Source organism: Chlamydotis macqueenii, chromosome 9, assembly GCF_036417535.1.
Source record: "Chlamydotis macqueenii isolate bChlMac1 chromosome 9, bChlMac1.mat, whole genome shotgun sequence".
Lineage (NCBI taxonomy): Eukaryota > Metazoa > Chordata > Aves > Otidiformes > Otididae > Chlamydotis > Chlamydotis macqueenii.
Window position 1 is genome coordinate 5,855,721 of NC_141564.1, and position 15,655 is coordinate 5,871,375.

A 15,655-nucleotide genomic window follows, 5' to 3' on the forward strand; every position below is an offset into this window, starting at 1 on the left:
AGAGATTTCATTGCATATTCTGTATAGTGATGCATAAAATCCATATTTATAATCTTGCTGTATATATTCCACATTTGATCAACAGTATATTAATGTTATATGGATTTGCTCTTTGCAACCAAGCCCTCTTTTAATGAGAAATTTCAGTGTCCCTGGAGAAATTATGAAAATAAGTGTTTGGTAATTCTTTTTTTTTCTGATTTATTTGTGTATTGTATGTTTTCTGTCATCTTGGTGCTGGCAGAAGGACTTGGTAGATCTAGTGGAGAAATTACATAGCTATACTGCTAAAGCATTGTTAAGTAAATTTCTTGCTGAAATTAATGGTCATTACTTGAGAACTGTATTTTTATTAGTAGAAATTCTGTCCTATTTCTAACAAAACTTAACTGTATCAGAATGCCTTTCACCAAACAATTGGAATAACTCTTTTAAATGGAGGTAGCTGGAGGTAGCTTTTCTTATATATTATTTTTAGTTCATTAGCTACAGGTTTTTGTCATCTGGAGAGGAAGTCTGGCTTTTGAAAGGAAAGGTTTATTTTGTTGTAACTACAAAAAAAAGGGAGGGGGGAATCCAGAAATCAGTGGTGTTTTCTAAATGGAAGATGCTGAAGAATTTGTGCATAATATTCAACTAGAGATACTGACATTTAGTGTTTTTAAACAAATGGCAGAAAAAAAAATTATTTTCTTGTTAAATGACTAAATAGTAGTAAAATACTATGCTGAAAATGTTAAGTTTATAGTATCAAGAGCCTTGGCTCTAGTCCAGTTCTGCTTCTGTTGATATAAACTCTATTATCTCGCTGGCAGTGAACTGGATTGATAGCTGAGGCCAGACTGGTTACTACATGTAGAAACTACCCTCCTAAAAAAAAATCAGATTCAAATGATGAGGTTAGTCAAGTGTTAAGGAGTAAACGCTTCCTTCTCCAGTTGCTGCCCATAATTGAAAGAGGATTGTAGTCCTTAGAAGATGCAAGTTTCTTACAGCTTGATTTTTTTTTTCTGCATATGAAATACTTTGAACTGGCTTTGCCTTTTAATAGCAAGTTTTAGGTTTCTATTTGAACTTTTACTTCCCGTGGAGCTTTGCCCCAACTTGCTGAAATCCTACATTTCATGTGGAATCCCTACCCTCTTTCAGGTGGAATTCTAGATTAGTGACAGTGCCTTTTTCTGCAGGGTGCTCCCTATTAGAGAGGCTCCCTCTGAAGAGGGCAATTATCTGAAAACCAGAAGCAGCCTTTGCATGCCCATTTCTGACAGCTAACTTCAATTCCACAGTTGTCTGGCCCTATGCAAACAGATGTCTAAACCCTCTGTGCTCTACCAAAGCAGTTGTCTTGTCTTGCAGTCAGACAGTAATAAGGATGAGAGCTGGTTCTCCGGTGCTTTCAGTAAACTCCACTGTCCTTGTGCCAGGGGAAATGGGAATGCAGATTTATGATGGTATAGCAAGGGGCACAGGAGGGAGCAATTCATATTATTTCCCTGCTGGAGCAAACAGCTGTGGAAGTCCTGATTGCAAATTTCTGTATACTTTCATCTTGTTATGAAACAAGTACTGGGAGGAAACAGTCTTTCCAGAAAGGAAATAAAACTAGGAAAAGTGGTTCAGTGCAGGCAGCTTGACGTAAAGAATACTCTTTTTCCTGGAAAAAGTGCTGCTTTCATGCTTATTTTCTCATGGGTGAACCGAGGTATCAATAGAGGTGAATTCTCCTCTTAAAATAAATTATTCTCTTAAAAGAATTTGGGTGGGTATGACTGCAGCTCACTGGATTTTTAGCCTGGACATTAAAAAAAATATATTTAGATTTTTTTTCAAGAGTTCCTAGGAAAAGGCTTGGGAGCCTGAACTGATCAGATATCAGGAGGACCTTAAATGTGCCTAGAAAGAGCATGTCTGCCATGAACATAGGTTAGCGATGTGGATTCTCCCATTCCTGTTTCCCTCAAGAAAGATGTTTCCATCTCAGCAAGATGTTTCCCTCAAGCACATTTTTCAGATACCTTTCTGCTCTGACTTTTCATCTCTCCTATTTCCTATCACTGTTCTCCTTTCTTAAAAAAAGTGCCCCACTGATGTGTTTCATCTCTGAGGAACAGAAAGAAGGGATCCCTTTTGGCCATGAGCTTGGCAATGGTATCGAAGAGAGTGGGAAAAGTAGAAAGAAAAGGAATTTGTCAAGTTATTGTAGCCAGTTCTGGGAAGGATTTTCTGTAGAAGATTGCATTAAGAAGAGTCTCTTTAAGTCAAATACAATCCCTGATGTGTTATTGCTACCAGATGCTCTTAAATGCTGCCAGGTTGGGCAGGTTTCTCTCCTCTGTCACCCTGTGTAAGCATCTGCTCTCAGCTCTTCTGAATTAATTTACTGAATGAAGAGAAGTCTACAGGAAAACTCCTGGTGGTGGAGTGCAGTGTAACTTGAAATAACACTGTCCCTGGTAATAGTAGGTCAACAAATGTAAGGGAAAAAACCCTTGTTACTGTCTCCTGTAGTTTGGAGCTCAATCCTGTGAGGCAGACTGGGTATTCTGGAGGTGGGGTTGTCTTTTGACTTCTGTGCTGAGCTGTGAGAGATCATAACAGGCTTGCCAAAAAGATGTTTTGTTGTCACAGCTCACCTGTGAATCCCTATGTGCATGGTGGTAGCAATTCAGATCAGCTAAAAATAAATTTCTGCCCTGCTAAGGTAGGCTATACCCATTGCATCGCCACCTCATGCTTCTGAGGAATCACATCAGCTTTTTGCATTTGCGTTCAGTTTGGGAGAGGGGTTGGGAACTGGCCCAGAAAGAAATCTTGACTTGCTTAGAGCTGTAACTGTCAAAGGTAGATTATCCAAAATGTTGGCCCTAAGACAAGGGTGACAGCAGTCCTCTTTACTCAGGAGGAAATGAAATGTAACAGCCTGCATGAGTCATGCATTTTTAGTACATCAGCTTTCACTCTACTGCCAGAAAATGTACTGACTACATAGGATTTTGTCTGTCTTAAGTAAAGATATATTGGAAAGCTCTGGCAATGAAAGGGCTAGCATACTAGGCTGTAGATGCTGTTGTTCTGTCCAAGCACCTCACAATTTTTACTTGGTTCTTCCTCATGTCTCTTTTCTGCATTTCTCTACTTTTCAGACTTTAGTAAGAAAGGGCCTCTGGACAGCAGAAAATAGGTGGTCAGTGCTGTCTTGAATGGTGTCAATGAGCCAGCTGTCCATTTTCAGTGGCTTAGATCTGGTTTCCCCATCTCACCCACCTTTAAAAGGTGGTTCCTCTGTGCTTATCCTTATCTGAATGGGTATTCCTCCTCTGTGCTTATCCTTACCTGAATGCCACTCTACAAAACGTCTGGCTACTAGGCACTCATTGGAGCATTTCCCCCTCTTTTGGTGACAAACCATTTTCTGTATAGCTTCTGTATCACATGTTCATGAGTCCTGTCAGTCTGTCCCTGCAGAGCCATGGGTAGCTGAGATCTCATCCTGTGATCCATTTCTGGATGAAGTTTTCTGCGTGCTGATGTGAATTGGTGAGTGTGTAACGGATAATTGAGAAAGGAGAGAAATGATGGTATCAAACAGCTTGGAAAAATTCTCTTAGCAAAACAAAACTAAGAGGAAAGACACATTTTGTGTAGCAAAACATTCCTAGTTGAAATTTGGATCAAAATTTTGCTTTTAACTAATATCTTTTTGGGTCATTATCTTTGTGTCATTTTAAATCCAAGCTGCCCTCCTCCATTAGATGATACCAAGGAAACTACAAAAGGTTGATTTCACACTATAAACATGACCTTTTTTAAACACAGTCTGTGCAGACTCATAGCTGAGTGACCAGTTCGTTTCAAAAAATACTGTGAAAACAAATTATCATACTGAATCATTGTAAATAATTCCAATATTAAAGGCTCTGCACATGGAAAATGGCATACTTCATAAAAAAGATCATGTACCAGAAGGAGTATTGGAGAAGACTTTCAAAGGCCCTTTATCAGCTGAAGCAACTCTCCTGTTTGTTCCTACTTTGTGCCTTTGAAAATATCCCCAAGGTGCAGTTTTTCCTCCCAAAGCAGAGCTGTATTAGGTTAATTATTGCTGTGCAAGAGGCAAGTTAAAGTGAACATTGATGCAAATCAGCTGTTTGTGAATACTCTTTAACATGATGTAGTTTGACTGGAACAGTTAGGTTTTTCTCCATGCATCACACACTTACCTAAAAACAATACCCAAGGAATAAGTTTGAGCTCAGAATGTGCTGTCTTGGTTGGCACAAACAGCATATAAAGCCAGATTAATAGGGGTTCTAAGCAGTCTTCTGCTGCTTGCATTTAGTGCAGATATTGGTGTGTACAATCTGGCAGAGGGGGACATTAGACGGGTTTGTAATGGTCTCTGAAGGGTCTTTGGCTCTGTAAGCCAGTTAATGGATTGCACACAGCCATATGCAGCATGCCCATTTCTTATGGCTCTAATGGAATAATAGTTTTCATTTAATAACCAAGCAAAGTATAATTCAATACAAAGACATATTATATTCCATTTTAGTGAATGAAGCATGCCACAGCTTAAGTGGTGTATCAGAGCTAAAAAAAAAAATCTCTCTACCTTTTTCTTCATGAAGAAGCTTGTTATGTATCAAGACACCAGGCTACAGCAGACCTGCCCCAAAGCTTACTGGGGTCACAGGAGCTTTGTGCTCTTTTTGAAGAGCCTTGGATCAGGCACGTAATTGCCTAGTACCTAGTGGCAACTAGTACCTGATTCATGATTCATTCAATTCTCCGACCATGTGAAGAACTTAAGGGCAGGCATCATATCTTGGGGCCCACATTTGTTCCAGATTTACTGTGCAAGGGCAGAAAACCACTTACCAGCTTTGCGCTTGTTTTTGAGGGAAGAAAATGAACTGTGTATAATAGGTAGTGCTGTCACCACTGACTAATCTGTACTTCAAAGTCAAACAAAGCTTGCCTGTTACCTCATGAAATATGGGTGGGATTTATTCTCAGTTTTGTCACTAAAAATTGCCTGCAAGAAATCCCAGTAGTCAGTGAGAATAAATGGCTAAGAAACAAGCTATGGCTCTATGGACCTGGAGTCCTCCAGGGACCATCACAAATCTCATGATGTCTCCCAAGTGCTTGATTTGTGCAGATGATGCTCTGATTTAGCAGAAAGATGCATATAAACTTGTGTCGCCAGCAGTCTCTATTGGCGTCATAGATGCAGAGGCTCAAGAGAGTACGTTATTCCAGCAAATGTCACCATTAATTTATACTTGCTCAGGGCTCATCTGCTTTTTCCTGCAGTCTCTTGGAGAAGAGAAATTAGTTATGTGCATGAAGAATGCAGTCTCTAGCAGAGGAAGCCAGGACCTGCTCAGTGCGCTGCAGAGCGGGGTGTGCTGAGGGAGGGGTGCCAGCAGACTGACCTCCAAGCAGAGGTATTTTGTCATTGCCTGTTACACCCTCTGTTAATGGAAGCATCACAAAACTGGTTTCACGAAAGTTGCAGAGATGCCTCCCCAAATGAGCTGCAATTTAAGCTGCTGATCTGCTGGCAAAAGCCACTAATATAGACGTGTTGTAACGGGGCAAAACATTTTACTGAAATCAGTGGACTTCAAGAGTTGGTCCCAAAGTAGGACTGGAGCTAAGGGATCAAATTTCCCTGTGTCACTTATGTGAAGAATTGCAGTAATTGCTGTGGTACTTATGAACAAAACCAACCAGGAAAAGCTTGCACTAAACACACAGATTTAACTAAGCCATTGCATTCAAGTTCTCTCACTTTGGAAAAACTTCTCAGCTCCAGGATTTCTTCTTGCATTAGCTCTACAGTCACTTTATGGTGTAAGGCAAACCAGGAAAAAAAATGACACTTGTTATTTAACCAAAAGAAAAAAGTTTTTAAACATAGTTGTAAAGAAAAAAAAAGCAGTGGTGCATATCTATTATGTAATGTACATGAAAATGTAGCTCAGCATGCTGCCTCTTTTTTCTCATTCTGTGTCACACTTGCTCAGTTAACAAAGGTGTTGAGCATTTGCCCTCACAAAGATCCTGCAGGCCAAGTTATGCAAGAGACCTGCCCAATTCCACCATTTTCAGCTCTTGCTCTGAGGGACGCCTTTAGAAGTCCATTTGGAGTGAATGCATTGGGCAGTTGGTGAACCAGAGGGAAACTGAGGACAGTGGACTTGCCCCAGCATCGCAGAACCAGGAAGCTTTTTACAGTTTTCTTGAAGCGCAGATTTCTTCTCTGGAATTCTCCTATTGGAAATGTTTATCTGAGGCTCTTTGGCACTGAGATCTTTAGCAAGGGTGTTTGTCTAAAACTGACAACACTGAATGCCAATTAGAAAAAGCTCTTTTCAACAGGTATTTTTTTTAGTAGCATATTTTAAACAATGTTTCAAATTGCATAGGCAAGCTTCCAGGCATATTTTAGTGACTTGTGCCTGTTCTGCTATTACTGTTCCAGCCTCCGGGCTATTGAGCTGCTGTTGCCCTTCATTATGAAGTGGACTAGGTGTATAGCATGGAATAACATCTGGAAGTTGGACTTAATGATACGTGGTGCTTTTTTTCGTGTCTGTCAGTTTGTTCCTCTCCCCACTGCAGATTTTACTGGTAAAGGCTGATCTGTCTCTGTGCCAGCATTTAACACAGTCCTCCCCTACAGCAGCTCATACACCTGATAGGATCTCTTTATGCAGGTCTTGGATGACTTCTGCTGAGTAGCCTTGCAGAGGTGTTTACCCAAAAGTGTAAGGCAAGCTGATAGCTGTCCACAAAACAAGCTGCCTGTCTCATTTGACCACCACCTGCCTTGTAGAGCTTGAATGGGATTCTTGGCACTTGGGATGGGTTTGGGCAGGATTTGACTTCAGGGAACAAGGCAAGTTTGTGTGTTAAATAAACTTGAAGGCATGTTCTTAAGCTAGAAAAATATAATTATACAGCAGCTGGTCCCACATTTTCTGTAACAACAAATGTTATCTTCAGGTCCTACTCAAACTCTCTGCTGGTTGTTGGTGCTTATGATGCTCTGTGTGCTGACTGGAGCATGCTTTGATCAAGGGTGGGTGCTGCCTGCTTGGTAAGCTTCATGCAGGTACATTGTTGGGTTCCCTGATGTAACCTTTACAACAGAATTGTAGGGAAAGGGGTGATCCTCATGCTATGGCAAGGGCTTCCCATGGGAGCCTGCATTACTACAAACATCAGGGTTGCAGGTGCGATGCTGTGAGGCTGGCAGCAGTCTTAGAAATTTGTTCCTAGCACCCTCTGGTCAGATGGGGGCAAGTTAGGAGTTGAAGACACATTTACTAATCCATAAGCTAAAATGAGCAGGTGAAGTGAACCTGCCGTGCCATACATGTGTGGTGACAACTAACCTGCTTTTGTCATCGTTGCAGGAAGGATCCTGCTTTTTCACTACTCAACCTGTGTTGTGCTGGAAATCCAGTGCCCTCTCCTCCTCCCTTTCCTGTACTCTTTCCAGACATAACTCCCACCTACTGCTGCAGTCCTCCAGCCCCTCTTGCTGGATGACAGCTACAGCAACTCATGCCTGGGTATGTTTGCCCTCGTTTAACCCTGGATCTGTATCCTTCACACCTTCTCCATGAAGGGAGAAGGTGGTACTACCACTCCATGTGACCCAGCATGTGGAGACTTCCAGCTTGGACACACACAAAGTTGAAAAGGTCTGCGTATATGCTAGTGATGTGTGAGAGTAGCAGCAATGCTTTTCTGGTTGTATGCTTGTGGTCATTAAAGAGATTTACTTTACTTCACACCAATATGGTAAAGATAACGAATGCTGCTGAACCAGCGAAGAGGTGCAGTGGTTCTGAGTGATGAAGTTTTGCTACAGAACTGAACATGTAAAGCATTCTTGAGGACAGAAAATGGTGGCTAGTGGGAACAGTAATGTGTCAGAGGAGTTCATTTATTTTTATAAACTAGTTTATATTCCAGGATGCTGTGTCTCATGTTGATAAAGTGTCAATCTTGGCTATGAACTTTGCTATTTATGACCTTTCATGTGATGTTGCAAGGCAGAAAGAAAGATAAACAACTTGAACAGTACAATTAAGGCAAACCCAGAATTCAGTCAATGAGAGAAACCAGTGTTAAGTAAATCAACCCATGGAAACAGGTACTTGAAAATGCAGTGGCATCACTTACAGCACAGTGGGCAATTAATTTTAATTAACTTCAAATTTGGACACATGGTTAAAAATCTTTTCTGACTGCTCAGCTAGACAAATGAAAGTTGGTCCATTTTGTCCCACTAGGAAAAGCTATTACAACTATTATAATGATGCTCTTCACACTTATAATAGAAGTATTATGTTATCTTTTTAATTTTTTATGAAATAGTACTTTTGGAAGATTAACTTGTTCTGTACCATAAGCCTCTGAATAAGGGTGCTATTTTCCAAGAAGAACAGATTGAATTTTTAGAAGCTGTTTTGAATTCACTAATAATTTTGATTAACAAAGTACAACATGTTGTGACTTTTACCTGTCAAGTAGGAAACAGCCAGGAGTTCTTCTAAGGTTACCAGAAATTACAGGCAGCTTTTGATGCATATTTTTAAGGTTAAATCTGTCACTTTAAATGTGATGCTGTACATCTGTCACTATGGAAGCCCTGAGCACAAATTTTGTGGAAGGTAAGGGGGTGGCTGCTTTGCATTACTGTTTGATGGAGCCTGTATGCCCTGTTGCAACCTGCCGTAGAGTCCATATATCCCTGTAGACTGTTGGACTGTTCTGGAGAGCAAAAAAGACTCAAGTGTTGTCTTAGCAACATATTTTTATGAAGTTCAATGTTTTAAGAGTGTGGTACTCAGAAATGCTCCACCAAGAACTGAATGGCAGTGACGGTCACCCTTACAATATCAGCAAGTTCCTGCTAATGAGGCATCTGGCTGGTTGCCCCTCGGGGCCTGCCTGCACCTTGTGGGAAAGGCAAGGCAGGGAATCCCAAGCTACTGCTGACCCAGGCTAAGACGACCCCATGGCTTAGGACAGCAGCCCTCTTGGACAGTCACTTATTAGCTGCAAGTTTGTGGCTGTGCTGCATTATTTTCAGACCTGAACTGTTCCCTTAGAGGCAGATGGGATGTCCCTATACTATAATCCTTAGTGCTGTGAGTTTGGTGCTGGTGTTTGTGGAACCAGCTGGGAATTCTTGGTGTTCACTGTGATATTACTCTCATGTTGTTGGGAGCATGAGCTTCTGAAAGGCGCACAGTAAGTTACTGAATTCTTTAACAGGAAACCTGTTTCCACTGTTAGTCTTTTGAAGTATGAGAAGCTAGAGCTAAATACTCCTGCTCACATTACGTAACCCTTACTCCTTGCGTAATCTTTGATTTCCCTTGAGCTATGTGACAGCTTCTCACATGAGTAAGTTCAGAACCTTCTTGCTTGTCCCATTTAAATTAATTTGTATGCTGAACCATGCAGATAAGGGCTAAGAGTTGTATTCAGCTTCTCAGTGACCAGGATGCTTTAGGAAGAATTCAAACAGAAGGAGCTGGCATGACTGTGATGGGGAAAACTGCCATGCTGTCACCTTCGTGTGGTGTTCCTCATGCATCGTGTCAGTTATCAGCCCTGGGAGATGGCTGTATTTCTGAGTAAGATAAATCTGTGTGCCTTTTCCTCCCTTACATATCCAGTGAGATTTTAAGATGCCTATTTCTTGAGGCAATCTTTTTATGACAAAAAGAGTTGCTCTTCTGGGGGTTAGACTGATGTTCTTGCCTGATGTCAGAGAAAACACATAGCAGTCTCTGGTGGCCAGGGTGTGATTTGAAATTGTGATCTAGAGAGGGAGAACTCCAACATGTTGCACATGCTGTAATCTCTAAATAAGCATAGTAGGTCTGATCTCTGCCAGAGGAGACAAGTCAATGGGCTAAAAGACTTCTGGTCTGAAACAAAATAATTGCTCTCACACTGTTAAAAGGATGAAAATGATGAAAAAATGGAAGTCTTTTCAGCACTGTGTATATAGAGTCTGTAAGAGGATATTTTTTTAACTGTTGACTGGGTTGTTGCACCAATTGTATTTCTTTTGTAGATCTTTTGTGGATTGATGGTCCAATACATTTTTAAAATGAGTGTTATGGTATAGTTAACAGCTATGCTTTTCAGGCATCATTTTTTTTCTTTGAGGAAAAAAAAGGTGCAACAGGCACTTTTAAACTATGCATTTGAATAGGTCTGTCTGGTAAAGTGAAAAATACCCATTAATGAGGCAGCACAGGAATACTGCTTTCTGACCATCAATAAGGTCTGCACACATTTTTTCCACATGGAGTGCATACAGCACAGGAAACAATTCGTGGTATGGCAGCATAGTTATTCTCCTTGTGGTCAGTACTTTGAATGAGAGAAGAAGGAAATTGGATCTCTAAACAGAGAATGATAAGCTTACGCTGGCAACTTTTCTATTAGTTTTTGTAGTGTTGACCACTTTAACAGGATCAGAAAATTTGGAGTAAAATTACCAGAAATAATTTTCTAGAAGAGCTTTTTAGTCTTGGCATACTTATGAATATTTTATGCATTTCTTTTTTTACTATTAAAATGTATATTTAAAACTTCATACTCAGCCTTAAAGTTTGCTCTGACTTGAAGTATAGTAGGCTTCAGAAAATAGATTTATCTTTCTTAAAAGAAGAAAAAACTCAATTATAAAAATAAAAAAAAATCCCCTCATTTTCATTAGAGATTCTTCTGGACAGAGGATTTTGTGTTTATTTTGAGGCTGATTAAAGTTGTGTTTTAAATGAAAATCCGCTTGTGGTTTGAGAATTCCAGTGACTTAAACAGGTCACTTAATTTTACTTCTGAGTATTCAGCTGGTTTCCTCAGGTGCTTCAGTGAAACATGTACCTTGGAAAACTGGACCTCTACAGATAAAGTAAGGCTTTAAAGACCAGATGACTAGCTTTCCTGGAATGGCTCAGACACACACAGTAAGGCTTCACTCTGGCAGCTGAATTGGCAAGAGTAGACCTCGTGCCCATTAAGTCCCATTGGTGGAAAGTCCAGTGTTGGAGATGAGCTTATCTCAAAAGTAAGGGAATTAGTCCAGCTTCCATTTAAATTGCTGGCAAAGCTCCAGCTATATTCAACAAGAGAAGGGCTGAGGCAGCAGGCATACAAAACCCTGTTTCTAGGCCTGATCCCGGCTTTTCTTACACATCCGAAGCTCATGCTGAGTATTGTGGTCACTTTAGCAGGATTAAGCCTGAGCGGATTGTTTGGGCAGATTTATATTGCTATTCATTGTAAGAAGTACTGATACAGTTCTCAGTGATGTAGGGTTAATAAATATTCATTTGTTAAAACAACAAGGCACCTGTTGACAAGGTAAACTATGATTGTTCCAAGCAAATTGCTGAAGTGTAGAATGTCATGTACAATAATTGGTTAAATGACCCTTCTGTTATCTGCAGCCCTCTTCCAGCAAAGCACTTAGGCATGTGTTTGCAATTAAGCACCTGACTGCCTCCACTAAAGTCACTCTGACTGCCCTGCTGAATGTGGAGCACATGTTTTGGAGAAATAGGGCCCAAATTACTTGGAGTCTGCTGTGTGCTGCCTGCGGTTGTGTTTTCGGTCCTCCGGGAAGTTAGTCGTGCCCAAACACGACACCAGGTTTGATCAGCGTTTCGTACGGGGAAACGCCTATGGTGCCTGTCACTTTACACTCTGTCAGTGGGATTAAGTAGCATGCTCATTCATGCCATAAAGTTATAATTTGTCACCAAAGCAGCGCCAGGAAAGAGGTGTGGTAGTTAGGTGTCAGCTCAGAGATGCAGGGCTGTCAGGGATGCCAGCATTTAGCTGAGAGCTGGGTGAGTGTGTGTGCATGCACATCAGCTATGACTGCTGAAGCTGATAATGACCATCTTACTGGTATGGGTGACTGAGCAGCAAGTTCTGTAACATTTCTTTAACTAAAAAGGCACATTTAAATCTATTCAGACATGTCAGTGATCAGGAAATGCCCATTTCCTAAATTAGCCTCAAACTTTTCATTTTCCCTTTCTCCTACCCGCACTACATTACCAAAAAAAAAAAAGTAATTGGTGACAAAATCCTACACTCAAACAATGTGTGAGAGGTGTACATATTTTTTTTTGCAGAGAAGAAAAAAAATTCAGACTCTAGCCTGAAAAACATAACAGGCCATCTTTAATTCATACTTCTCAATGTAGGTATTACAAAACCATTAGAAACATAAATGTTTCCTTATGTATTGTTGTAACCAGTTTTACATACATGGATATTCCAGTTCACTGACAGTTGTGTTTGTGTACAGGTATACTTCAAGTTCCCTAGCAGAATTTTGAGGAGAGGAGGGGAATTGGAGACAGGGTAGTGTATGGTCCTGAGGACTAATTAAAAAATACAGATAAGCAATATGATTTAACACAGCCTGAAAAAGACAGGTGAGAGATAGCACACCAGTCATATAAAGATGAGACACTAAAGTAACAGTCATGTTAGAAAAGTATTAGCCATTTGGGATTTGAACTTGCCACCCACTGAAAACAATGGCAAAAATCCCACTGAATTAAATGCCTTGGGCCCTTGCACAGGACTGATTAGATGCTATTAATAGAATAATGTATATGCCAAATAATGCTGTTGTTCGTCAAGTAAATTATTCATCAGATCCATCATTCTGCCGTTTATTTTTCTGGCAGAACTCCCACTGAAGTCAATGGGAGTACTGTCTGAATAAAGTCTTCTAGGATTGGGCCTGAGGTTACACAAAATGCAACTGAGGCAACTTGTTCCTGCTGCTTGGGTTCACAAAACCACATGTGGGACAACAGATAGGCAGCTGAGGTGCTGCGCCTTACAATGCTATTGCCATTCCTTTGTGGCCTTTTAATTCTGCCTGTTCCCACCTCGACTTGGGGTCTGATCCTGTTAGTGTATGTGTGTGCAACTTCAACCTTGCTGGCCGTATAACCCGTGTCAAGCTGAAAATGCAGTGAACCTGTATCAGCATCCATGGGCTCTGGACTTCTGGGGTTCAGCCCTTTGGGCTGTGCTGTCCTGGGCTCTTGGGGGGACCTCTGAGAGCTGCAGGATGAGCAAAGCAGCGCAGCTCTGGGTGAGCAGGAAGTTTCCAAGGTGACTGTTCCTCTGCTTTCCAATGTAGAGCCCTGATTATATGGCTAGTTTGTTCTTCTGGTTTGTTTTTTTTTTTTTAGCTTACAAGTTAAATGTTCTGAATCAAATTGGACTATTTTGGAAAAAAAATAACAGAACTAATGTCTTGCTGTCTTGATAGGAACAAAGTTAATACAAGCAAATTGCTTAAAGGATTTGCGCTTCGAGCTTTTAAAATCCAAGTCAGGCAACTCTCTACAGTGCTGAGCTCAGCCTCTCATTACTACCTATGGGACTGTATAATGGTTAAATGAGCTGCAGGTGGGCTCCCCTGTGGCTCCAGGAGCACATTAAGAAGCATCTTGAGGGTTGCAAGTAACCTTAAAGAAATGGGACATAATGGCCTCAAACAATGGTAATTCTTGTAGCTCATAACGTGCTCCATATGCCTGAAAGGTTCTGTGCAAATGGGGCGTTCGTGGGAGACTTCTTGGGTTTGGCTTCTCTGGAAATGGAGTGGTTTTGTGAAATGGAAATAGTAATGGACGCCGAGCGTGGTTCTATGCTGAAATGTGTGGTCAAGCAGTTGATACTGAAGCATGCTTTGGGCAGTGAAAAGATTGCAGAAGACCTTCTCTGGTGACTCTTGCTGCTTGCCTGGTGGTCTCAGCCCCAGGAGGGGTTTATGCCTCCCCAACCAATATAGGATGTAACTGCTGCTGGCTGTTGTTCAAATCACCAGTTTATATATGCAGGTGGATGTGTTTCTTGGTGCAAAGTTTTTTCTAGTCTCTGCAGTAACTGTTGGCTGGAGTTAACACTTGTGAAGGCTCTTCCACAGACCCAGTGTCACCTGCTAGGAATTTCAGGATGGAAGCAAACTGTGCATGATTTTCCACCCTGCAGTGCTTAGGATTTTTTTTTTTGTCTCCTGCTGTGTTTTCACTTTGCACCCGTTTTCCTTGATAACCATGTGTCGGTCCTCTGAGGGAGCGTGTCTCCAGCGGCTTGGGTCTCCTCCTGAAACCCTTCAGGGACTCGGGCTGACCCGGACCTGCTGCCGGGGACTTCATCCCTTGCGGAGACCGTACCGATGCTCTGTCTCTATGCATCTATAAACTTTTTTTTCGTTCAGCTTCCCGTGGGCCGTCCCCACAGCTGCCTGGCCGGGGATAGCGCCGTGGGGAGCCCGCGGTGGGGCCGGCTCTCACTCGGGGGTCTCCCGCACCCCCGAGGCTGAAGCGAGTGGGGCGGGCGCCGTGCCGGTGCGGCTGTACCCGGCCCCCCGTCCGCACTCTGCCCTCCTCTCCCCCTCTCCCCGCGATGACGGCAGCGGGCGGGGGGCGCGGCGCCCCCTCGCACCCCCGCGGGCGGGCGGGGAGGGGCGGCAGGGGCGGGCGGGCGGCGGCGGCGGCCGGGGAGGAGCGCGGGAGGCGGGCGGGGGGGGGCAGCGCCGCACGCCGGGACCGCTGCCCGGTAGACGGCCCGCGCCCCGCAGCGCTCCGGCCCGGCCCGCGGCCGCCGGGGGTGCGAGATGGCCGCTGGCGGGAGCCGCGGGCTGCTGGGGCTGTGGCTGCTGGCGGCGGCGGGGCTGTGCGGCGGCGGGGTGGCGGCGGGCAGGGCCCCCAGCTGCCACGAGGTGCGGACGGCGTTTCAGCTGCGGCAGATCGGGCCCCTCAAGCTGGTCCCCGACGTGCCCACCGCCGGTCAGTACCGACCCACCCGCGGGGTGGCTTCTCCGTGCCGGGGGAAGGTGCTGCGGGGCGCGGGTTGCGGTGGGGAGGGGACACGCACACGGTGCCGGTCTGCGCCCCGGGAGCGGCGGGGGTCCCCGCGGGGGCCGCGTCCCCTCCGGCCCCGCCGCCGCCGCCGTCGTCGGGGGCTGCGCGCCCGCCTGCTGGGAGCCGGTGCGGTGCGGCTGCCTTCGCCCGCTTTCCCGCCGGTCGCAGGGAGCGGAGCGGGCTGGGCACGCCTCTTGCCGAAATAATTTAGAAAGACTTCCTAGGAAAAGAGACTGGAACGACTCCCCGGGTTTTGCGTTGTGCGGGTATCGCTTAGCGATCGCCACCGTCAGCACCGGACCTTTTTCCCCTCCCGCGCTGAAGAGCGGTGTGGTCTCTTCGCTGAGTGCCCAAAGCAGAGGCTTCCGTCTGTAACCCTTCCTCGGAAGGGCAATTAGTAACCGAGTCGTTAAGGAACGCTTGTTTTGCTGACCTCGGGCGGGCTGGCGAATACGTTGGACTGTTGAATTAGGAAGAGTTGTCTTGCAGATGAATTCGGGAAGAACGCTGTCACAGGGAAAGGCAGAGGTGGCACCTGGGAGGGGTACATTCCGCAGCTCTTAGCCTTTGCGTGGTTAAGCAGTAAGTCTGCAGTACTTCATGGTCGTGAAAGTTGATGAGTAGAGTGGTGTTCCCTTTGCCGTTTCACACAGTTCGAACAACACGTGACAGCGATGAAATGCAAAAGTAACAAACATAATAAG

The 15,655-nt window shown here is 43.7% G+C and overlaps 1 protein-coding gene across 2 annotated transcripts in view; it reads left to right on the forward strand.

Annotated features, from left to right (window-relative positions):
• Nucleotides 1–14,659: 14,659 nt before the first annotated feature.
• LOC104485111 (glypican-5) overlaps nucleotides 14,660–15,655 on the forward strand; it is a 369,428-nt gene continuing 368,432 nt past the window's right edge. Inside the window, exon 1 of one of the 2 annotated variants that reach the window (XM_086754808.1) lies at nucleotides 14,660–14,876. In XM_086754808.1, coding sequence (XP_086610934.1) covers nucleotides 14,705–14,876 — 172 coding nt within the window. In that variant the 5' untranslated portion in view covers nucleotides 14,660–14,704. The remainder of the gene's footprint in view (nucleotides 14,877–15,655) is intronic. The other variant, XM_086754807.1, reaches the window with a different exon arrangement.